General features: G+C 29.4%; 2 protein-coding genes and 1 pseudogene across 3 annotated transcripts; all 3 read right to left on the bottom strand.

The window, feature by feature from the left end:
- Positions 1–1,895: 1,895 nt before the first annotated feature.
- On the bottom strand, positions 1,896–3,146 carry LOC106767882 (salicylic acid-binding protein 2-like). 2 transcript variants are annotated; one of them, XM_014652844.2, is made up of 3 exons: positions 2,691–3,146; positions 2,344–2,469; positions 1,896–2,293 (listed from the first exon to the last, which is right to left on the bottom strand). In XM_014652844.2, exons 1-3 carry the CDS (start codon positions 3,114–3,116, stop codon positions 1,991–1,993), a joined length of 855 nt encoding a protein of 284 aa, XP_014508330.2. In that variant the 5' UTR covers positions 3,117–3,146; the 3' UTR covers positions 1,896–1,990. The 2 variants fall into 2 exon arrangements, with proteins under 2 accessions (XP_014508330.2, XP_014508331.2); XM_014652845.2 differs by having other exon boundaries at positions 1,896–2,278; positions 2,691–3,144.
- Positions 3,147–9,930: 6,784 nt separating this feature from the next.
- Positions 9,931–14,642, bottom strand: LOC111241961 (annotated as a pseudogene).
- An 8,738-nt stretch (positions 14,643–23,380) lies between these two features.
- LOC106767727 (salicylic acid-binding protein 2) lies at positions 23,381–24,886 on the bottom strand. Its single transcript, XM_014652670.2, has 3 exons — positions 24,494–24,886; positions 23,920–24,045; positions 23,381–23,815 (listed from the first exon to the last, which is right to left on the bottom strand). Exons 1-3 carry the CDS (start codon positions 24,857–24,859, stop codon positions 23,537–23,539), a joined length of 771 nt encoding a protein of 256 aa, XP_014508156.1. The 5' UTR covers positions 24,860–24,886; the 3' UTR covers positions 23,381–23,536.
- Positions 24,887–26,206: the final 1,320 nt, after the last annotated feature.

The following is a 26,206-nucleotide window of genomic DNA, read 5'->3' on the forward strand; positions in this document are numbered from 1 at the left end:
CGACTTGGCTTTGCTCACTAGGTGAACTGGACCAACTGATTAGGCTTGAAAAATGTACTTGAATGAATTTTACTTGAACGATAGTAATTGATATGTTCTTCAATCTTTTGAGATTCTCACTTATCTACACAATATTCCACAAATAAAATTCAAATACTTATCTTTTTCAAAATTATGTAATAAAACCTTAATATTCCAAAATATTACACAATATTCCATTGTACATATATAAATATGATTTAATGGATTTTAGCTAGCAATGATGAGTTAAACATATATACTCTACAGTTTTAGATGAGGTAAGTTAATTTTAAAGTGATTTTTATTCCCTACTTCATTAGATATTTCTTAATACCAAATTTAGGTACTTACATGGTTTATGTTTGGAAGAGAGAAATGATTATTATACATATGAGTTTATAGACCCCTAGTTCATGACCTCGATGGATAACAAGGAATCAAACAAAAATGTACACCATTAATTTCATAATTCGACGACAAAAACAAGTTTATTTTGCTTCGTATATAGTTAAGTAAGTTTATCTTTATTTAATAACTTATAGTTTTGGCATGTTAATTACATGTTTTAACTAATTTTCAATGCAGTCATCATTGACAAGTTCTATCAATATTTGATTGTACCATTTTATTGTTTTTCTCCTTGCATAAGAAGCCTCTCCCTCACTTAAAATGTATAGTAGACATGTAAGTCTATTTTAAGAAACCTATACTATGTATTACTACATTGATCTTCAATATACAATTAAGTGTTTTCTAATATTGAATGTTTTTATCTTAGTGTCAAGGTATTTATAATCTATCATTGACTTATTTTTTGTGTTATCATTTAATTTATTTTATTATGGACTTAGTGCAAAAAACAAACTAGGACATATGACTATGACTATTATATCATGCAGTGGATGACAACTATTATGTAAGCCGATTATTGAAGTAATTAGGATGATGTAAGGTATTATAATCTACTATATATTAACTTTATATTCAAATTCAATTAATATGTTCTAATTTTACCCTCAACTCATTTTTTAACTTTATATTCAAATTCAATTAATATGTTCTAGTTTTACCCTCAACTCATTTTTGTAGAATTTTAACGATACCCAGCCGTTTAATAGAAAAACAATTGAATATGTTCCACAAACATGTGCAAAATACTTTATTACCAGAAATTAAAATATAATATGTCAAAGTTAGACTTTTTAGAATTATTTTTTAGAATAGCTTCATAATTATTTATTAATGTATTAATGCACTTTTTGTTGAACTGTTTGAATTGTTGTATAAAAACTTTCTGAAAGGTTTTTTATAGAGAAAATTGTAAACATTATATTTTAAAAAAATGTCTGAATTTTAACAATGATTATTATCGATATCGTCGTTATTGACCATTTCATTATTTTTTTTTTTATATATCTTTGAATAGGTTTATTATGACCAAAACCTTCGTTATAAATCATTTTATTATTTGATATATTTTCCTTTTTTGATTAATATTTTGATGATGGTGAACTTTCAACTATAGTTAAATGAATTATTTACCACATTTAACGACAGTTAAATGTAATTTTCGTCGTTCTAGTGGCACTTTTAACACAACTATTTCAACGATTATTTTAGAATTATAGTGGAATGTTATTTTTAATCGTCATGGATTTACCTTTCTATAATAGTAAATCTTTTACCCAATGAATGCTGGTTGAACTTGGATTTTTAAACATAATGTCGATGGATATAGATTGATAAGTTTGGATTGTCATGGTGTGTTTTCGAAGTCCTAGATGTTTTACTCATAACTGGTATAATCATAATTGGTTAACATCATGAGAAGAACACAACTTCATTCATAGCAAAACACGAAAAAGATAGTGCAGAAGTTGCAAGCTTTTTATTCATTTATTTGGTGGTAGTAATTTCAAACCAGATCTTATAGTACTCAGACAGGTCAAATAAGTATAATAAAAGTAAATTAAAGCTTGCGTGATGGATTTGCTATCTCCTGGAGAGCATGAAATAGTTGGCGAGGCTTGCTATTCATAACCATATGATCTGCGCCTTTGATAGTGAGAACGTTATTGACGGCGGCATTTTGGATCATCCATTGTTGATAGTCCACAGGAATTGCAATGTCCTCAGTGCAGACAATATAGGAACGTGGAACTGACCCATATCCCTCCTTCGAGAATTTCTTCTGCCTTGACAAGTCTTCCAGGAAGAGTGATGTTGGCCTTACTAAACTCTTGGCTAATTCAAGGTCCTGAAAAATCCAACCCTTTTATTATATACTTTGTTTTATGACATTTTCATAACTATAGTAATTACCTTAACGGGGGATCGTTGGTAGAGCTTGTTGGCCAAAAACATGGGACCAAATAACAGTGATGTTTTGTTTCCACTTGGTTCAAACCTACTATCCATCCATGCAGACGTGGGGGTCCTCTCTACGTACTATTCAAAAATAAAAAAATAATAATAATGGTAAATATGAATGCAACTTTATCATATTCATTTGTAAGAAATTTCTTATTAATTATCTTTGATGAGTTATAAAGTTGAGACTCGTTCACAATCATTTATGTACATTAATATATTTAAAAAATAAATAATTTCAATCTTTTCTCTAAATAATAAAAAGAAATATGATGAAAAGTTGAAAAAGTAGCAGATACCTTTTCTAATACATAAGAAGGGCGGTGTTCTGTGTCAGGAAGAAAAGCTGCTACGAAAACATTACGTTCAACTTTTTGTGGATATTCGTCTGTGGCTTGTGCTTGGTTGAGTCCTCCGAGGCTATAACCAACTAGAATGACCTTCTGATTAGGGGGAGTTCTGGCCAATAGCAGCAACAGAGGCTGATTGTAGTCTTCCAAAGTATTAACATTGTCAATTTTGCACATGTTGATGCCAGAAGCTGCAAGGTCGACTGCTGTGACATTGTGACCTGCACATTCCAAGAGTGGCTTCAGCTTGTACCAACTCCAAGCTCCATGGCAACCTCCATGCACCAGAACAAAATGCTTCCTATCTTTACAATCTCCTGAACTCATCATGCTCAAACAATAAATTAAAATCACAACAATTTTTTCTGAACTCATCTTCTAATATTCTTCTCATGCTTTTCCTCTTCGATCCTTTCCCACTATATATACTCAGAAATGGTTTGGTTTACGTCTTGTCGGCAAATTAAAGGTAATTAAGATGATTACAACAGTTTTTTTTTTTTTTTTTTTTATTACAGACTCAAATTACTGATTTTCTTTTTCTAAATACACTCGTTAATATGTTTTACGGTTAGGATTCAATATTTGATATCTTTCTTTTTAGGTTTTAAGATTTTGTTTGTTATTATTTCTGTTTGTTATTATTATATGCATATAGCTTAGATAAAATTATAATTAATTCTGTTATAATTTTGATGTATAAATATTTGTATCTGCATTATGCAGAATTAAGATAATACACAAATCATTCTTTGCTTCTCTGTTTTTCTTCTCAGCATGATTCTCATTATTTAAGATTTACTAAAGTTTATTTGTGATATCACTCTTCTTATTAATAAATTTATCAAACAGAAAATCTCTTAATAACCTCTTTCACGTGCACTACACTTTAGAAAGCTATAATTTGAGGACATTATTTCTTTCAATTTAGATACATAAGAATTTAGAAACTTTTTGACTAAAATTCAAAAAGTTATTAATTATTTAATTTAATTGTTCATAACATTATTATTGATCAATAAATAATTGTTAAGCTTAAGATAAATTAATCATGGATACACTTAAATCATTTGCAAAGTATGATTGTGTTTGACAAGTTACTCTAATAACTTATAAATTGGTTTTAATCAATCTCACAAAATTTTCAAATAATATTAGACATTATTACAAATTTTAATATTTTATATATATATATCATCCTGACCTTTGGGACACGATCCTAGAAAACACATTCAACTGCCATTGGTAAAAATATGAGCAGCATTAAGTAGTTTTAATGAGAAAGCAATTATAGTGGAAGCATAGCATTCCTACACTTATATTCGATTTCTTCATATGGTGAAGAGATAAGGAATAAAACGGTAACATGCATGCCTTAATTTGTTCATATGAAAAGGAGAAAACTTATCTTATATCACAAAACGTCTCTATGTATGAAACAGAGGGAGGGGTCTTCACATATACACCTCAGGAAGTAACTGTCAATGGACGATTACACTACTACTATATTTATAAGACACATAAACCCAATACAGTATAATATCTCACCACATGAAATATTTAAATTCTTTATATATTTACAAAAATGTGAGGTTATCTTTTTTTATAGATTTCAAATAACTAATAATCATGGATCTAATAAAGTATAACAAACTAAAATAAAATCATTTTTTAATCAAAACTTTTCAAAATCCCTCTTCAAAGCTTTAAAAGATTAATATCTCACATAAACTCCACATAAATATTTGCACCCTATAAAAAGTATTTATAAATTTCTAAACAAAAATTTATGTTAGGCATAGCTACCATTACACGAAGGTTTTATTAAAAACTAAAAATAAAAACAAAAGATGAGAGGTCACGTCTAACCTATGGCAAAATTACATCACATAGGGCAAAAAGAAATATATCCATGATTTTTTTTTTCACAAAAATCATTCAATAGTTTGAATTCCATATATATAAAAATAATTGTTAAACATATTAAAAAAAATTATTATTACTAATTTTTTTTTATATTCCAAAAAAAGTCTTTACTTTTTAAAATTTTTATTTTGGAGAATTTAGTATTAATTTTTTTTACTTATCCCTAACCGGTTTTAGTATTAAAATCTTCTATCTCATTAATAATATTACTCCTTTTGACATTAAAACGAATCTTTTTTGATATTAAAAAATTATGAATTATCCTTAAAATAATATGAATTGAATTTTATTATTATAAATCATCCATGGAAATTTCATCTTCCAAAATAAAACATACCAATTGAAGAATTAAATTTCAATAACACAATCTTCACTAGAAAATATTTATTCATAATATAAATATTATTATGATTAATTACCAGTTATTCAGGCTCTAATGGAACAGTAGATTTTGTATCACAACACGTTGAACCACAAAAAAATTCTACCACAGATTCCACCAATAAATTCAAAATTAATATGACGTACATATTTTTGAAAGCCATTATACACTCAGAATGTGAACAGACTTTTTGTTTTTTTTTCAACTCTTATATATATATAGGTTCCACCAATAAATATCAAACTTATTACCACGTACATACTTTATTGTACACTTATGTTCCGGTGTGAGATTGAGTCACTTAGTCCTTTCACAATTTCTCCTCCGAATTGGTCGTTCCTTTCGTCTCCTTTCTCTGGTCGGTCCTTCCCCGTCCAAGTCCGTCCGAAAGGATAGCTGTCAAAAGTCCTCCGATGTTAAAGTCAGCAATAAGTCCGTCCAGTGCCTAGAGAATTGTATTAAATGTGCAATAAATGAATCCACTTATCTTTTACCTTTGACTTCTATATATAGTATTGATTGTGGACCTGGAATTAGAAATTCCTTAATTAAGGCCCAATTGCAGCCCAACAACTCTTAACTCTGTTTTGTAATAATTAAACCTAACTTATCTTAATGTCTTCCGTGATCTCTCTGATCTGGCCATCTGACTTACCGCATATCTCAGGATCGTCCGTCTAGCCCGTCCAACCCCAGTACAACTCAAAATCTCAACAGACATTTTTTTACTATATATATATATATATAATTCTTTTGGATGTTAATCAATATGAGAAAAATAATCATTCATATTTTAGTTTTTATGTAATGTGTATATTCTAAATCTAAGATCATACGTATGATCACAAATATGAGAACAAAAATATACGAACAAAATATCAATTAATATAATAAATATTTTTAAAATCCGTTTACAGAATGTAAATACCTTTAAAAGATTGTACTCATAGAATCTCAAAAAGCTAATTTAAGTTTTTCTTTTTGGTTTTAAAAATTATTGTGAGAAAAAAAATAATTCATCATGGTTTTACTTTTCATGTAATATATGCATTCTTAAGCATGTGTATATGATGAAAAATGAATAATACTTGAAGAAAATACGATATTACGGGTTTTCTCCATGAAAAAAATTCATCAGTAAAATTATATTTATTAATAAATTTTATCAATGTCATATCACATTAAATATCAAACAAGTAGAAGATCGACGTTTATAATATAATATAACATTACTTAGTTGACTCTTTAACATTATAAGAGTATAAGAAATGTTTTTCCAAGAAGATTTTTTTAATGATTTTAAAACCATATACGTCGACCACTTGACTATTTGATATCTATGTCTTGACTTTTTGACATCAAACTCTTCAAAAATATTTATTTTTCAACTGATTTTTTTTTAAATGTTTAAAAAAAATTAGATGTTGATCCTTTTCCAATCGACAGCTAGAGCTGATATGAGGTTGGTCCTTGGATTTTCTAACATCATCATATGTGTATGGGAAAGGTTTTTTCAATTCAGTTTTTTAATAATTTAAAAATCATATGATGTCAGTGTCACATAAAATATACGTCTAATGTGTATATGAGGTAGATAACGTGGATGATCCAACGTTTAACTGTTTATTTTATTTACAAAAATACCATTAATCGTTTTTCATGTTGACTTTTTCTTAAGTATATCAACCAATTGAAACAAGTGTTGTGTATAAGTCTTTTATTTCTTTTTTATCTCTATTTAATAGTGCTGTCAAAATGGGTTAGAACCTGTGGGTTAATCCAGTCCATTACGGGTTTGAGTTTGTTAGATTTGAAAAAAATGAAACATTTTATACGGGTCGATTTTCAACCCGGCCCACTTAGAATCCGGTTCATTCGGGTTGAACTCGTGGTGAGGGATTAACCCAGTCCATCACGGGTTCGAGTTTGTTGGATTTGAAAAAAAATGAAACTTTTTATACGGGTCAATTTTCAACCTGGCCCATTTAGAATCCGGCTCACTGAGGTTGAACTCGTGGTGAGCTTGGTTGACTCACCAACCCACCTAGTTTAATTTAATTATTTATTATTTTGTATTTCAATATCATTAGTTAACATTTTTTTATTGTATTATAAATGGGAATAAAGAAAAATATGTTTCAAGAGAGAAAAATATTATCCCTGTAGTCTTATAAATGGATAAATGACACAAAAATTATCATTATTATAAACTTATTTATTCGCTTTTTGGGTTTGTTTTTGGATTACATTTGAGTTGTATGTTAATTTTTTTTATTTTGAATTGTCTTTGGAGTTTAACATCATTTTAGAATGAAATTATTGAAATTTGAATTAAAAAAATGTAATTTTTTTTATTTTAAAAAATTGTAATTAGGTAAGCAAGTGAGCCAATCCGTTTAACCCACTAACCTCGTGAACAGGACAAAGTTCAAAATTTTTTGTCTCGCTAATAAATGAGTCAGGTTGGATTGACTCACTAAATGACCAACTCGTGATAGACCAGACCGAGTTGGATAGATAACTTGTTTTCACAGCACTACTAATTAACATATCTAATTAAAAACAATGTTTTTTTATTCTTTTAATTAATCATTTTGAATTATTTTATATTTTAAAATAAAAAATATAATTGTGGTGACGTTGAAGAGGTGTTAAATAAAAAGTTAGGTCCTTACATTAACGATCATCCTAAACAATATTCAAGTGGAACATAAATAATTAAGGCCCACAATGGTAATTCTCGATTGAAATAAAATAATTCTATGATAGTTATTTAAGTTAAGGAAGCCATAGTCTTATAAGTTTGGCAGTGAATTAATATTTACATAGTTTATTGAGTTTGTTAATGACCGTTCATATAGTGCACAGATAATCCCTCGTTTGCTTGGCTCCTACTCTCTGTTTTATCTCTATGCCCCCACAGTATATTACTCCTGCCCTTCTTTTTAGGAAACTTCTTATTAATGTTAATTTCAAATGTAATTGGATATTAAATGTAATTTTTATTTTAATAAATAAATGTAACAATCATTAAAAATAAATATGTATTTAATTATATCAATTAGTAATTAAATTCAAACTAACTTAATGAATTTTTTTCAAATAATTATTTTTTATTATATTAAAAATAAAATATGTTAATATTTATTACACCGACTATTTAACCTCTTCTAATCAATAAAAATTCCTCATAATACTTTCTTCTTGTAATCGAGTTGAAGGGGGAATACTTATTTCTTGCTGCATGATTCATTCTATATGATGCAAATATTGACCGACGTATTTTTTCATTATTTCTCATACTAACTTTTCAACTCTTACCTGTTTGCAATAAACAGAAAGATACTAAACAATTTAGATATAAATAAATTAAGTAACATGAAACTTCTGAGTTTTAATAATACATAAAAAATAAAACATGTTTTATGTGAAAGACAATAAGGATGAAGATATTGTACCCTAGTCATCTAAAACCAAGCTAATCGTTTGAAATGGATGAAACTTATGAAAGTTAGCCTCGTCAACACCAATCAATATCTTCTTTGTCATATGACATGTTTATATCAGAATAACAAGTGATGGTTCCCCTATCACAGAAACGTAAGAAAGAATATAAAGTTTTGTCTGAATAGAAGTACAAAAGTAATATGTCACACACTCTTATAGAAAAGACAGATCATGATGGTCAAAAGAGTTTTTTCACTATAAATTCATCATAATGAAGAATTTGACAAAAAATCACGACGGTTTGGACATTGTTGTGATTGTTAAAAATCATGATCTTGTTATACACCGTCATTGAAACATAAGAGTTTGAAACCATAACTACATACTTTGATAGAGTACCGAAAATGGCTAAGAAAATGAGAAGTAATGGAGAAGATATGCTTCACTCAAACGCGGCCGGAGAAAATTCTTCAAACATTAATGAAGAGATTCACTACATCGTGATTTCATTGAAGAGCAAGGAATACAGAAATATTGTCCATCGATCAACTTCAAAGCTCTATAGTATTTTTATTGCAAAGTTTTATAATTTTTATAATTTTATAATATTTTTATAATTTTTAGATGATACTTCTTATTGAAAAGTTTAATATTTAGAAAATATTCTCTGACTCAAAATGAAATCATCTTTAATTTTAATGTTTATTATTTCTAAGAAACAAGTACACTGATTTCATTTTTGTTTTGCTTTTGATGTGAACATATACCAAAATTTCTACGCAATCGAGCCCATATATACTGCACTGCACACCAACGGTGGCAACACAATACCAAATTTTCAGCCCAACAATGAGTCCAAGTCCCTCACTGAATTTATGATTGGAAAGAGTTGGGAAAGAAGAACAAGTTAGGTTGTTATTAGGTCTCACTTTGTTCCATCATGTAAACATGTGGTGATATGACCTAATTCGTCTTACCTTTATTTTCAAAATTAAATTAATCAAATATCACGGTTTATAAGTTAAATGAGATGAATTATCTGAGGTTAAAAATGGAAATATGTTTTCTTAATTTTTTTTTATAAGTAACATAGCATCTTTTATATATATATATATATATATATATATATATATATATATATATATATATATATATATATATATATATATATATANATATATATATATATATATATATATATATAAGGATCCTATAATTCTTCATCTATTAAAGGAAAAACATGTGCACAAATATGCACAAATTATAATAATATCTAAAATATAACTAACATAATATTTGATTGCCTAATATCCTTTAATAGAATATTTGACATATCTTAACGCCCCCACTCAAGTTGGTGCATGCATATCACACATTCCTAACTTGAATAGAGACTCATCAAACAATCTTCTTGACACTCCTTTGATGAGAACGTCAGCCAACTATAACTCTGATATTACAAAAGGAAAGAAAATTATTCCAGCTTCAATCTTCTCTTTGATGAAATGTCTATCAATCTCCACATGTTTTGTTCTATCATGTTGAACAAGATTATGAGCAATTGCAATACCTGAAGTATTGTCACAGTACAAACTCATAGCTTCATTTGGTTTAAATCCCAAATCTGATAGCACATTTTTAATCCACAAAAGTTCACATACACCTAGTGCCATGCCTCTGAATTCTGCTTCAGCACTAGATCTTGCTACTACAGGTTGTTTTTTACTCCTCCAAGTTACAAGATTCCCTCCTACAAAAATAAAGTATCCAGAGATAGATCTTCTATCATCTTTTGAACCTGCCCAATCTGCATCAGTGTACCCTTCTACCTTTAAGTTTCCATTATTTGAGAACAAAATTCCTTTTCTAGGAGCAAACTTCAAATATCTCAAAATTCTTTCAACAGCATCTATACGAAGCTTTTGTGGGTCATGCATAAATTGACTAACAACATTCGCTGCATAGGTGATATCTGGACGTGTATGGCACAAATAAATTAATTTTCCTACCAGCTTTTGGTAACTTCCTCTGTCTATGCTTGCTGAATTTGAGCATTAAAAAAGTTTATAATTTTGTTCAATTGGTGTATCAGTTGGTTTACTCCCAAGCAACACAGTTTCTGATAGTAAATCAATAGTATATTTTCTTTGGCATAGAAAAATATCATGTTTTAATCTAGCTACTTCAATACCCAAAAAATATTTGAGGTTTACAAGTTGTTTCATCTCAAATTCAGATGCAAGGTATTGTTGTAAACTAGAAATCTCATCTTGGTCATTTCCTGTAACAATCATGTCATCTACATATATAATCAAAGCTGTAATCTTTCCTTTTCTTCTCCTAAAAAATAAGGTGTGATCAGAGATACTTGCTCTATAGCTAAAAGCCTTCATAGACTTGGTAAACCTTCCAAACCATGCTCTTGGAGATTGTTTTAATCCATATAGAGCCTTCTTTAATTTGCAAACCTTCATTCCATTTGAATCTGTCATGTCTGGTGAAGAATCCATATAAATTTCTTATAAAATTTCTCCATGTAGGAAAGCATTTTTCACATCAAATTGTAGAAGAGGCCAATCTTGGTTTGCAGTTAGCGATAAAAGTATTTTCACAGTATTGAGTTTGGCTACCGGTTCAAACGTCTCTTGGTAATCTACACCATAAGATTGAGTTTAACCTTTAGCCACAAGTCGTGCTTTATAACTTTCAATAGTTCCATCAGCTTTATGCTTAATTGTAAAGACCCATTTACAGCCTACAGTTTTCTTCCCTCTTGGTAATGACATAAGATCCCAAGTGTTGTTTTTTTCTAAAGTCGCCATCTCCTCCACCATTGCTTCGGTCCATCTAGGATCTGTCAAAGCTTTCTGTACATTACTGGGAAGAGAAATTGAAGATAATTGAAATACAAATGATGCATATGATTGAGATAACCTGTGAGATGACACATATTTACTAATGAGATATTTAACTTTGGCTTGGAGATCTGGTTCATATTTAGCTAGAGGTTGACCACGATTAGAACGAGGTGGAAGATTATATTGAACAGTAGTAGACTCAGTGTTTGGTATGCTAGTGGTTTCAGGCAGACAAGAATCAATTTAATCTAAATTAGTATTATCAGAGATAGGATCAGAAGGCACCTCTGAAGAGTCAAGCTGAACCTGTGGAGAAGATTGAGCCAATTAGTTATGATCAGAAGACACTGTATTATCCAGAAAAGAAGTGTCCATATTTAGGATTTGCTCACTTGTTGCAGAATGATCCTCACACGATAATATATAATCAAACATACTAACATCATGATTATGCACTTCACTTTCATTGCCTCCCTGAAGTAGAGAATCAACATAAAAAAATTCATGCTCATTAAATGTCACATCCATAGAAATATAAAATTTCTTTGATGGTAAGCACGATAACCTTTTTCAGTTGATCCATACCCAACAAAAACACATTTGACCGCTCGTTCTTCAAGCTTTGTACGTTGATGTGGATGTAAGTAAACATATATAACACATCCAAAAATATGAGGTGATAAATAAACTATGGGAGGAAGGATACAATGATCAGACAACACATCATAAGGCCTTCGAAAGTTAAGCACACTAAAAGGAGTTCGATTAATTAAATAAACGGCAGAGCTCACAGCCTCACCCCATAAATGAGATGGGACATTACCATCTATTAAAAGTGATATTGTCACCTCTAATATATGTCTATTTTTCCTTTCAGCCACGCCATTTTGTTGTGGTGAATAAGGACATGTAGTTTGATGCAAGATGCCTTTAGAGTTCATGAACTCTATTAATTCAGTCTTAAAATATTCCTCTCCATTGTCTGATCGAATGACCTTAATAGATGTGTTAAATTGTGTAACTATCAGATGATAGAATGAACGAACCACATCACACACCTCACTTTTATGTTTAAGCAAATATATCCAGGTTACTCGAGTAGAGTCATCAACAAAACTTATAAACCATTTTTTTCCATTATGTGTAGATTGCGGGACAGGACCCCAAACATCTGTGTGAATTAATGAAAAAGGAAAATCAGAGTTTTGTTATTGCTTAAAGGAACCACAACACGATGATTTTTTTCCAAAACACAAGTTTCACAAAAAAAATCAGAAATATTGCATTTAAGAAATAATGATGGAAATAATTTTTTTAAATAACCAAAAGAGGGATGTCCCAACCGTTTATGCCACAACCAAATTTCTTTTTTGTTTTTATCTTGTATGTGATCATTTGCAAGACAAGCCAATATTCTTTTATGGCTTTGTTGTGAGACATTTTCAAGATAATACAATCCTTCACTCTCTCTACCATTGGCAATCTTCTCATTGGAATGAATGTATGTTCTGAAAAAGACAATGGGTTGGGTAAAACAAGGCAACACAAGAATGTGATTTGGTTAACTTGTTGACGGAGATAAGATTACAGTTTAATGTAGGAACAAATAAAACATCAGGAATCGATAAAAAGGATGAGAGGGATATAGTACATATACCTTCAATAGGAGATGTGACCTCGTTGGCATTAATAATAATGGTTTTAGAACAATTAGAAGAAAAATTAGTAAATATATGAGGATCACAAGTCATATGATCAGTAGCACCTGAATCAATTATCTAATCACTACCCTTAGTAACAACAGAAAGATTAAGAGCAAAGTTAGATATACCTGACTTGGTCACAAATCCGGCAGTAGTAGAAATATAACTCTTGGAAGCAGCGGAAGTTCCAGTATCATGTTTCTCCGATTGATTGTCATCGGAAGAAGAATCATGTTTCTCAGATTGATTGTCATCGGAAGAAGCAATCAGAAATATTCAATGAAAAAAAGGCATTGATTCCTAAACTATAGAGGATATCAGTGTCTGACCCTTAATACCATAATAAAAGATTTAAAAATAAAACATATGCACAAATCTGCACAAATTATAATAATATCTAAAATATAACTATCATAATATTTGATTGCCTAATATCCTTTAATAGAATATTTGATATATTTTTAACAGTTTAGAGTGTTTTTATCTTTAAAATTACAGTTTTTTTCCTGTAAATATATTAATAAATATATGAGTGGAAAATAATGTAAATAAATAATTGACAGTTAATTATTGAAATGTAAATATTACAATTAAAGAAATTTGTTTTGTCAACACTAGGATATTATTGGATTATCCTAGTTACTTCGTCTGTGTCTTTTATAAATTTTGCTTTAATAATTTTTTATATTTAATTTACATTGTGAGAAGATATTACATTATGTACAGTTTCGAAATATATCTTTATATTGGAACTATTTGTATTGATTTTTATTAAATGTATTAGTATTGAAAGGGGTTTGTATCTTAATCGTCCTATATCTTTTTAATAACACATAAATTTATATAGGATGTAAATACATGATAACAATATTCTTTATACCTATCTTTGACAATCTTAAGTTTTATTGATGGTTCCAACAATGAGAAATGTAAAGCCATTAAAGAAATGTTTTACTCAATGTTAAAATGTTCTTTTTCTGGTGAATATAATTGGTGGCCTTTGCAATCTTAAATAAATTTATTCAATTATAATTTATTATATGTGTATTTTATGTTGAGAGTGTAGTGTGTGTGTGTGTATATATATATATATATATATATATATATATATATATATATATATATATAACTGCTTTAAAATAAAATAATTAACAACTATAAATATATATTTAAATCATATTTAAAAATAATTAACTTAGTTTTATGTTTGTGTAATTTATATGATCTTTCGCCTTAAAATAATTTACGATCTTTCTCTTTAAAATAATACACGATCTTTCAGTTTTTATATTTGTTAAAATCTATCGAATATAAAAAGTAGCACAGTATCTTAAATAAAAGAAGTTTTTTTTAGTGGTTGTATTTAGAATAAGTATACAAAGTGGAGCAATGATAAAACGGTGATAAATTATAAAGATTTTTATACCGTTTATACAGACAAAGTCGTTATTTTATGTGGAGTAAACTTAGAGCCCAATAAAAGTAGCATGGCGGCATTAATGCAATATTAACTTTTTCTGTACCTGTTAGCTGACCGGTATAAAAGCTTTGATATTTTGTTCCGAATCTCCTTTTCGTACTTCATTTTCTCTCATAAGCGCTTTTTTACCTTGCTCCAAATCTCGTTTCTTCACGATTGTCCTTTCACTTCGTTTTTTTGCTTTTGTTCTTTGTTGTTGCTAGTTATCATTGCCTCGTTTGTTGGTTACCACGTTCACGGGTTGCCATTTGCTTTCGTTATGTGCTTTTGTAGCATGTGGGGTGGGTCAAATTATCGTGGTTGTTGTTGTTATGGTTGAAGTTTTTGTCTCTGGTGAGTGAAGCTCTCGTCGTGATTGCTCCTCCAGTGTGTAGTTATTATAGTAGATTTGTAAGTTACAGTGCGTTGTCTGCTGTAGTGTTGCTATCGTGGTGTATATTCTACCAAAAGTAATTGTAGCCTGTTAAATAGAATGTGAGTTTAAGCATTGAAGTTTAAGCACATCTGTTAACAGCTAGTGGACCATACAAACACCGACATGACTTAGCGCAACATAATTGCAGAACAGACAGGGCCAACCTCATTTCTTCTGCTCCAAGGTTTGTACCAAAAACATCTCTTAGAATTTAGTTGCATGCTGCACTTTTGAGCTGTTGCCATTCACTCTTGAACATGTTGCCACAGGATAAAGATCCAATACCCTGTTGAGTGGGGTGCTCCAACATTTGATGCTGGTCCTGCTTTTGGAATGATGGCTGCTCTTAGTCTCCTTAACTGAGGTCAATGCATGACTATTCAAAGAAGAGTACTAGCAACACAGTCTCTCACATTCTTCTTCTAACAAATTCTGTATTATTAGTTAACAATTATTCACAGAATTTCCTAATTTTCAATAAATTTCAACTGAAAACAAAGTTTTTAAAAAATGTACTAATATCATTTTTGTTACTAAAGATGGTCCTAGTGGAAATTCAAAATTATGAGACTCAACTGGGGCATACAAAGTTGCATCAAGACTTATAAGTGCATTTAAACATAATTAAATATTTTGTTGAATATTATATTATTTATGACTTTTGATTTTAGCTATTCACAATTTCAATTTTTATTTATTGTGTAATATTACAGCTGTAACCATTTATCAACATCACTTTTGGACAAAGGTTACTATTTATTGTATGTTACTTTTTGTATCTAAACATAAACATGATAATTGGAAATCAAACAATTCAATACCTTTTACTATTTTGGTATCAAAACTTTTCCTTTCTTGCTTCTGAAATTAAAACATCTCCAATAACTTTGGGATCCAAATCTGTTGTCTTTGTACTCATTCTTAACAACAAAGTTTGTAGACACATTCAGATTAAGGTTGCTGAAATTATTGTGTAGATCTAATAGGCTTTCAAAGATTAATAATTGGATTTACAATTCAACTCCACTTATTTTAATATGACTAGACAGTTTGATAACTATTAATATACAATGAAATTACCGATTTGATAAGTCCTATACAACAAAAATTTCCTCTATTGACAGTGAAAAATAATGAACACACGATGCATTCATAGGTTCACCTTATCAAGGTCAAGATCATGAATGGTATTTTGACGGTGGAGCTAATAACCATGTGACTAACCAAAGTGACATAATTCAAAAACTTGGTAAAAGTAATGGTAATAATTATTTACTTGTTGGTAATGGTGAAAGAATGAAAGTAATGGCCTTAAGATCAAACAAATTGAATAATCTTCATCTATATGATGTTTTTTATGTTCCAAAAATCACTAAAAATTTGTTGAATATTTCAAAATTGACTGCTAACAACAATATTCTTGTTGAGTTTGATGAAAGTTGTTGCTTTGTGAAGGACAAATTGACAGGGAAATCCCTTCTAAAGGGAACTTAAAAATGGTTTGAATCAAGTATGTGACAATAAAGAATCTTATGTCTACATGTCTCTTAAAAAAAGTTGGCATAGGAAACTTGGACATCCCAACAATAAAGCTCTAGAAAAGGTTTAGAATGAATGAAATGTGAAAACATCATCTAATGACTCATTCACATTTTGGGAAGCTTGTCAATTTGGAAAATTGCATGTTTCCTTTCAAAGGGTCTTCCTCACATGCTAATGAAATTTTAGATTTAATTCGTTTGGGTCTTGCTCCAATTTTATCTCCATCTAGGTTCAAATATTATGTTAATTTTATTGATGATTTTAGTGCGTTCACGTGGTTTTTTCCCTTAAAATAAACATATTGGCCTATCCCTTTTAGCATAGGCCAAAATATCCTTACACTATGGAAGCCTTCTCAACTGTTGTTTACCTAATCAATAGACTACATCACCAATAAATCTAAACAAAAGTTCATATTAACTAGTTTACAAGAAAGAACCTGACTATGGAAACTTGAAACCTTTTGGTTGTGTATGTTATCCTTGTCTTAAACTCTACAATCAAAATAAACTTCAGTTTCATACAATTAGATGTGTGTTTCTTGGTTACAATAATTCACACAAAGGATACAAATGCATTAACTCTCATGGGAGAATTTTTATCACAAGACATGAGATTTTCAATGAGAATCACTTCCCTTTTCATGAAAGTTTCATTGACACAAGAAACTCTTTAAAAGAGTTAACTGAACAAATGTCAATGTTGGTTCCTAATTACTTTTCTAGTCCATTATCAATGATACTCTTGAACCAGACAATAATACTACAAGTCATCAGGAAGAAACCACGAGTGATAGTCTTGCCAACACGTGTACAAATGAAGGAGATATTGGTGAATCTTTTATTGATAACAATACATCAACAGAAAGTCAAGAAGAAGGTTCAACATTAGTAGTAGAAAACAAATGTCAAACTAAAACTAAAAGCAATCAACACTGGTGACTAGAAGCAAAGCTGGAATTTATAAGCAACCATATATAGATAGGATTGACAGAAGTTCGTGAAGATGACAAAGAACCAGAAATGTTAAGGAAGACCTAATCAAGCCAGAATGGAAAGAAGTCATGGATGTTGAATTCAAGGCTCTAATGTCTAATCAAATTTGGATATTAATGTCATTCAAGGGTTAAGAAAACATCATAGACTCAAAATGAATCTCCAAAACCAAGTATAAAGCAGATAGTTCAATAGAAAGAAGAAAATCAGGACTTGTTGCAAGAGGTTTCCAACCAACAACAGACATAAACTTTGATGAAACTTTCAGTCTTGTTGTCAAGTCTAACTCTATCTAATTTATATCAACCATTGTAGTACATTTCAATCGGAATGCTAGGCAACTTGACATAAACAATATCTTCATAAAAGGAAATCTGAAGGAAATAAGTTTTCTACATCGACTTGAAGGCTACATAGACTCAATTGAACTAGATTATATATGTAGATTGTCCAAGGCCATATATGGTTTGAAGTAGGCATCAAAGCTTGGTGTGATAAACTAAGAGACACTCTTCTAAGTTAGGGTTTCCAAAACACCAAATGTGATTCTTTTTTATTCATTCTTAGAGGTACAAATCTATAACATTCCTTCTCATTTATGTTGATAACATTATTGTAAAAGGAAACAACCATCAATGCTTAGAAACATCCATCAATCAACTGAATGTTGCTTTCTCTTTGAATAACTTAGGACATATACATTATTTTCTTGGTATTGAAGTACACAAGAATGTCAGTAAAATGTACATATGCCAAACTAAGTACATTAAATATACTCTGAAGAAGTTCAACATGGAGACAATTTCAACCTCTCTAACACCAATGGTGGCTGGTAGACAATTCATTTCAGAAGGGGAACCAATGACCAATGCTACTTTATACAACAAGTCTTACGACATTACATTTGTTGTCAACAAACTCAGTCAATACATGAGCACACCTACCATGGATCACTAGCAAGAAATAAAAAGAATTATAAGATATCTTCAAGGCACAATGAACTTATGTCTGCACAAAAAACCCTTAAATTATCTTGACATAATGGGATATTCTGATGTACATTGGGAAATTAGTACCGATGAAAGAAAATCAATGCCAATATAGTGTGTGTTTGTCTTGGAGAAACTATTATTTCCTGATCTTCAAGAAAACCAAAAATAGTGTCATGATCAAGCACAAAATCAGAATATAGAGCCCTAACTGTTGTTGCAGCTAAAGTAGCTTGGACTAGATATATGCTAATAGAACTAAAATTACCAATGCTTAGAAAACCAATTATATGGTGTGATAACCTAATTGTCAAGTCAATTGTTTCTAATACAATCATGCACGCACAAACTAAATACATTGAGATATATATGCATTACATACATGATCAAGTCCTACAAAATGAGGTAATTATGGCCTATGTACCTATTACTAATCAAATTGCAAACTACTTGACTAAACCTTTCACTCATACAAGATTCAACTTACTAAGGGACAAACTTGGCATGACCATGTCACTACCAGTTTGAGAGGAATTTAGGATAATATTTGTCTTTATTAGCACAATTACAGGTCATTATTTATTGTATGTTACTTTTTGTATTTAAACAAATACATGATCAATGAAAATTAGACAATTCAATACATTTTTCTATCTAGTGCAACATCACCTCGTGCTCATGTTCTAAGTCGTGGTATTTGTTGAAACTAACCATTTTTGAATGACCTTTTTTTGAACACTTATTGGTTCATCAGTTTCAGTAAGTGACTCTCATAGTTTTTCATTATTTTCAATGAAAATTTGTTTTTATTTTCTTCCTACGTCTCCCCTGTTATAACATTATTATGGTTGAGTTTAAACGTTTATTTCCTTCCTACATCTCCTTTTATGATGAATTTTATTTTTGCAGCTTCTACGAGGTTATCATTCTTGGAGTTCACTAACATGAACTCAACGAAGAACTACATGATTGATTCTTGCGACGAACACTTTAATTTGGACTGATCAATTTCTCAATTAAGTAAGTTCATTTTCTATCCTACTTTTTGGTCAGTTTTTGTCTTATTTTACACACAAGTCTATTATGGATGCATGTGATGTTTGAGTCTTTTATAACACTCTCTACTCATTAGTGGTTCAAACTGTGTACATTAATCCCGTGTTTCTATTCACTACAAAAAAAACTAAATTTACTAATTGTCCAAATTTATCAGAAACTATAAAAATCTGTCAATAATCATTATTTTTTTTTATCGATTACCAATGAACAAAAAATCTATTGATAAAAACATAGTTGATAAGATTTATGGATGAATTTTGTCTCTCAATAATTACCATTAAATTTATATTTTGATGATTACCAATGAATTTATCCCTCAATAATTACCATCAGATCTATTTCCTAATAATTACAAACAAATATTTTAATTATTTATTATCTATTTTCTTCTGTTCTAATTATTTGATTGTTCATTTTTGAATTTTGAATTTTTTTCCTATTAAAAGAATTATTAAATTTTTATTATGTGCTTTAGATCTTCCACTTAGGTCATTCTTATTTTCATTTCATTCAAAAGAAATTGTAAAATAATTAAAACACTAAAACATAAATCCATTCACTCGTCCGTTATAAAACAAATTTCAACAAAAGTTTTCATCATCATTCTTTAATTTCATCCATCATAAACTAAAAATATTCACACAGACCATTTTTAAAAAAACTCGAGAATTCATTAATCACCAGTAAATCCAAAATCCAAAATTCAGCAACTCATAAATGTAAAAAAATAAAAAATAAAATACGAAGAATCCTCTCAGCATCATTTACCTACACAAATCATAACATATTCATTCCCTCAACCAAAAACCAAAAATTCTATCATCTCCATTTCTCGATCTTTATTATTCTACAAAAAATAAAATCAATAAATATTTTCATATATATATATATATGGGTTTGTTGACACACGTACGTCTGTTTTTCAGTTGGTACATTTTAAAGATGTGTACCGGATTATAGTAGACAAAAATACTCTCATTTATATTTTGGATTCTAAGTTTTAAGGTCAAAGATATTTAAATAATTTTCATTCTCAAAACTAAAAAAAAAAAAAGAAAAAAAGAAACTCTCAAACCCTTATTTACCTCTCTCATTCCTCTCAATTTTTCTTTCATCTCTCTCACTCGAACATTTTCTATGTCATCTCTACTGTAGCCCTAATTAAAAAAAATCAGAAACACAAGCTATTAAGCAATTTCTTACAAAAAAAATGATTTTATAATGAGTTTTCATTTTATAATTTTTGTCTTATCTAATTTTATCTAATTTTCATCAGTATAATGACATATGAAGGAATTGGTAATTCGCTTGGAAAAAATTAGAAACACTTGCTATTAAACAATTTCTTACAAAAAATGATGTTATAATGAGTTTTCATTTTATAATTTTTGTCTTATCTAATTTTCACAAGCATAATGACATCCGAAGTAATTGGTAATTGGCTTGAAGTTTTTTTAAGAGATGACGATTCAACATCTGCAGATGATGAAATTAGAGAGGTTAGTGAAGATGATGAAATTGAAAGATCTTGAATGAACCTTTGCCTGAAGGTGAATATGCTAATGACTCAATACAAAGGTAAATTGTTTAACGACGAGTATTTCTATTTTTTTTTTCAATTGGATCTACCATAGGATGATAGAGAAAAGATTGGAGTGAGAGAGATGGAAGAGAAAGGATTGAGAGGAATGAGAGGGGTAAGTAAGGGTTTGGGGTTTTTTTTTTTAGTTTTGAGAATGAAAATTATTTAAATATCATTGACTTTAAAACTTAGAATCCATCAATATATAAAGGTATTTTTGTCTAATATAATTCAGTGCACACTCTTAAAATGTACCAATTGACCAAAAAAACGTACGGCGTTAACAAAACCCATATATATATATATATATATATATATATATATATATATATATATATATATATATATATATATATATATATATATATATTTTGTATGCGACTCAATAACAATGAAACATATAAGTTAGCAACTTTCCCATCAATTAAAATCTCTTGAGGTAAACAAGTAAATAAGATAAAACGAAAGTGGAAGAAAATAAGGATAAGAAAATTCTCTTAATTTAAAAAAGAAACCATAATCCATGGATCAACAGGTTGAATCAGAGAAAATATAATAATAATTTTACAAAAATAATTTATTTATTTCAATGTTTTAAAACATTAAAAACTTGTTTAATATATAAACATCCGTTTATTTTAAAATATAAAATTATTATTCAATAAATAATTTACTGATAATAAAATTCTTTTATTAAAGAAAGAAAATTTGGAATAAATATTTTTCTACAGTTAAAATTATTTTTATCAATTAAATATAAACGAATTAATTAATTGATAAAAGAATTAAAATAATAATAAAATATGGTGAAAAAAAATCTTATATTATAATAGAAAAAAAATGAGATAAATGTTTTCCTATAACTAAAATTATTTTTAAAAACAAAATCTAAATGAATTGATTAATTAATTAGCACGAAATTTATAAACGTAATAAATTATCAATAACTAATGAGAATTTTTTTTATACTATAATAGAAACAAAATTTGAAATAAATGTTTTCATATAATTAAAATTATCTTTATAAATAAAATTTAAATGATATAATTAATTAATTAAAAAAATTAAAACCGTAATAAATTATCAATAATGATTGAAAAGGTAATTATACTATAATAGAAATAAAGTTTGAAATGAATGTTTTCTTATAATTAAAATTATTTTATCAATAAAATTTAAATGAATTAATTAATTAATTACCACAAAATTTAAAAGTGTAATAAATTATCAATAATGAATGAAAAATTTATACTATAATAAAAAATAAATTTTGAAATAAATGTCCTCTTATAGTTAAATTTATTTTTATCAATAAAATTTAAATAAGTTAATTAATTAATTAGAAAATAATTAAAAGAGTAATAAAATATCAATAATTAATGGTAAGAACATCTTATACTATAAAAAGAAATTTAGCAGTTGTAGGTAGAGCTGTTAAAAGGGATAATCCGGTCCGACACGACCCGGGTCATGATGGGTTGGTCACTTATGCAGTCCAATCTAACTCATTTATTAGCGAGTCAGAAAATTTTGAATCCGGCCCGACCCACCATGGATTGGTGGGTAAACGAGTTGGCTCAATGACTCACTTAATTACAATTTTTTTAAATAAAAAAAATTACAAACTTTCTATAATTCAAATCTAATCAAATTTCACTCTCAACTTTCGATTTCAAATTTCACTCCCAACATGAGTATTTAATTAATTTTGAAACTAGGAAATTTAAATAATTTTTTCAAGCAAAAAAAAAAGATATTTTTTTATAAAATTAAAATTAAATTTTAATAAAATAAAATTAGGTAGGTGGGTTGATAGGCCAACCCGGTCCACCACAGGTTCAACTCAGATGAGGCGAGTTTAAGTGAACCGGGTTGAAATCTGATCCGCATAAAAAAAAATACAATTTTTTCAATCTCAACCCAACCCGAACCCATAGTGGGTTAGGTTGATCCACAGATTATGACCCATTTTGACCGTTCGAATTGTAGATTTTTTATTTTGTGAGATAGTACTTATCTCTATATAAATATGTTCAATTATCGATATAGTTATGTCAGAGATAACTCTAATAATTTTTTATATGTATTCTTTCTTAGAAATTTATCTTCTCATAAGTTATATCTTTTTTAACAGTGATATCTGTTAAAATGTTACATTTAACTTTAACAAGTTATATATATATTACTATTCGTAATCTATGTATAAAGGAAACATTGAAACGCAGATAATTTATAAACAAAAATAAGAGAAATTTTGACGAAACTAGTTTCAAGTTTATTATGAGTATTGGAAAAGTCATACAAATAGTTGTCTTATCCCGTAATTGATTGGTCTTATTGGAATAAGATCTTATAATTCTATAGGACAAGTGAAAGTGAAAGACAGCAAACAAGATTAAAGCATGAAAATGAGGTAATTAATATTTAGTAGCTATCTGTTGGAGAGAATCGAAGAGTTGTTGTGGGACGCAAAGCATAGGCATGTGATCTGCGCCTTTGATCTCTAGAACGTCATTGAAGACAGCATTTTGGATCATCCACTGCTGATATTCCAAAGGAATTCCAAGGTCCTCGGTGCATAGAATAAAGACACGTGGAACTGACCCATATCCATCTTCCGAGAACTTCTTTTGCATTGACAAGTCTTCCATGAAGAGTGACGATGGCCTTGCTAAACTCTTCGCCAATTGAAGGTCCTGCAAGATCCAAAACTCTTTAATATTCATCGAAAACCTTTCCAAGAGTTGAATAAAAACAAAGATCATTCATGCAACTCTGATAACTCTTAATAGGTAGTTACCTCGATGGAGGTGAGCTGATACAGCTTGTCAGATATGAACTTGGGACCAAAGAACATTAATGTTTTGCTTCCACATGGAGAAAATTCGGTGTCTAACCATGCCGCCGACTCAGTCCTCTCGTTGTACTGTTCAAGTAAAAATTATTCTCTCATTCTATTATTTACTTGTAATTGAAAGCAAAAGGAAAACAAAGGATCAAAAGATTTTTCACTTGTTAAGAATGATCTTTGCAAGAGAGTTCATATATACTCCTAATTTCTATGCATCGTAAACGGAAACTGTATGATTAAGATGTCCGAAAATTGGATTTATTTGAGGCCTTTTTACCAGAGCAAGAGAAATCGGATCACTGTTTTGAATGTTTCAAACGTGGTATAAGGTTAATTATGTAAGGAAAAAGGAAGAGAAAACGACAACATAAAAGTTTTTTGTCTTCTACATTATTTAATTGAATATAGTGACTTTTGTCTGTCAATGAGTAACATTATTTGCATTAATTGGGCAGGCATTTCACGTTGCTAAGAAAATAGTTCAAAAATTTGCAGTGGTAGTATGAAAGTATCAGAAGCATACCTTTTCCAGAACATAAGATGGTTGGTGTTGAGTGTCTGGAGTAAAAGCCGTTAAGAAAACAGCAACAGCAACTTTTTCTGGGAATTTCTCCATGGCAAATGCTATGTTGAGTCCCCCAAGGCTATGACCGACCAGAATAACCTTTTCATTTGGGGGAATTGTTGCAAATAGCTGCAGCAAAGGCTCAGAGTACTGTGAGAAAGTATGAACATCTTCAATTTTCTGCAGGTTGATGCCGGAAGCTGCAAGGTCGAGCACGGTGACCTTGTGGCCAGCAGATTCCAAGCGGGGCTTGAGCTTGTACCAGCACCAAGCTCCATGGCAAGCCCCATGCACCAGAACAAAATGCTTATTTTCTGAACCCATTTTTTCTTCCAAGGCTTGTAGTAATTACTTTGCATTTCTCTTCTCTATTTATAGTGAATAATGCGTCACGGTTTTTCAAATTTTGAAAAGTCAAATCATGATTCACAATTTATTTTTTTCCTTCTTATTATGACGTATTGGGCACAAATTTTTCACGAAACTAATGCGACAAGGAAAAAAATAGCACACAGGAAAAAGAGCTTCATAGAGAATGAGCACATGTCAAGTTTTTATGTGGGTTTAGGTAGGCGCAAACGTTTACAATGCATTAAGTTCTTTCCTCTCTCTCCCTTTTTTTTTAATATATAACATTATTTTTCATTGTAATAAAACCCTTCAAAGTCATAAAAAAAGTAGATCTTAAAGAAAAACCTTTTTATATTGGGATTTTTTTATATCAATTTAAGAATAGGTATAAATACAAATGATATAGAAAGTTTTTATTTTCTATCTAATTCTAGAACCGATATAAAAGGTGTTATTTTTTATACTATAAAAAATTATTTCATATAGTGAAACATTTCTTTCTTTCAAACCTTAAACGCAGATACTTTGGGAGTTCATCCATCCAGTACAAATTAACAAAGAGTAGAGGTGTGGATTTTGAGTATCTCTTTACAATTTGCTTTAATGCAGAATAGTAAAAAAAAAAACTTGAAAATGTTGGTTATTATGGATGAAGAAGAGACTGTGATGGTGGTCCAAATCTACCAAGTTCACATTCCTCCTCATCACCTACCCTTGTCTGATGGCTTCGACATTGGCTTCTTCCCTATCAACAACATTGTTGTTGATTACTACCTCTAGTATTCGAGCTCAAGTGTTGCACCTCAATTGTCGTGTCTAAACTCATAGTCCCCACCACCACTGAAGGAAACCCTATCACACATGTAGTCTCCTGTGCATGTGCGCGGAACATTCAAGGATTATGGAAGTGATGTCTCTGTCGACGAAACTGAATATCATGAGTTGGAGATGAGAATGGTAGCCATTAGCTATGGAAGAAGTAGGAGTGGACAAATCGAACTGTACTGCAGCTAAAAACTGAACTGTAGAACAGACAAACTGAACTGTAAAACAGTTCAGAAAACTGAACTGTTTTTTGTTTTATGAAACTGAACTGAACTATACTGAATTGTACTAAATTAACTGAATTGAATTGTAAACTACACTAACTGAACTGTAAACTGCACTAACTGAACTAAACTATTAACTGAATTGTAAATTACACTAACTGAACTATTAACTAAATTGTAAACTACACTAATTTTAACTAAACTACAATATAAATTGAACTGAATTAGTAACTATACTAATTTTAAACTACTAATTTTTAAACTAAATAGT

The sequence above is a fragment of the Vigna radiata genome, chromosome 7 (assembly GCF_000741045.1).
Source record: "Vigna radiata var. radiata cultivar VC1973A chromosome 7, Vradiata_ver6, whole genome shotgun sequence".
Taxonomy (NCBI): domain Eukaryota; kingdom Viridiplantae; phylum Streptophyta; class Magnoliopsida; order Fabales; family Fabaceae; genus Vigna; species Vigna radiata.

What these genes read in the sequence shown, in the direction of transcription:
- LOC106767882 (XM_014652844.2), bottom strand. Translation starts at nt 3,116, where the DNA reads ATGAGTTCAGAAAAAATTGTTGTGATTTTAATTTATTGTTTGAGCATG. An exon ending in CTTCTTATGTATTAGAAAAG is followed by an intron (nt 2,470 to 2,690) that starts GTATCTGCTACT and finishes ATTTTTGAATAG; the next exon opens with TACGTAGAGAGGACCCCCAC. An exon ending in ACCAACGATCCCCCGTTAAG is followed by an intron (nt 2,294 to 2,343) that starts GTAATTACTATA and finishes ATATAATAAAAG; the next exon opens with GGTTGGATTTTTCAGGACCT.
- LOC106767727 (XM_014652670.2), bottom strand. Translation starts at nt 24,859, where the DNA reads ATGGGTTCAGAAAATAAGCATTTTGTTCTGGTGCATGGGGCTTGCCAT. An exon ending in CATCTTATGTTCTGGAAAAG is followed by an intron (nt 24,046 to 24,493) that starts GTATGCTTCTGA and finishes TTACTTGAACAG; the next exon opens with TACAACGAGAGGACTGAGTC. An exon ending in ATCAGCTCACCTCCATCGAG is followed by an intron (nt 23,816 to 23,919) that starts GTAACTACCTAT and finishes TGGATCTTGCAG; the next exon opens with GACCTTCAATTGGCGAAGAG.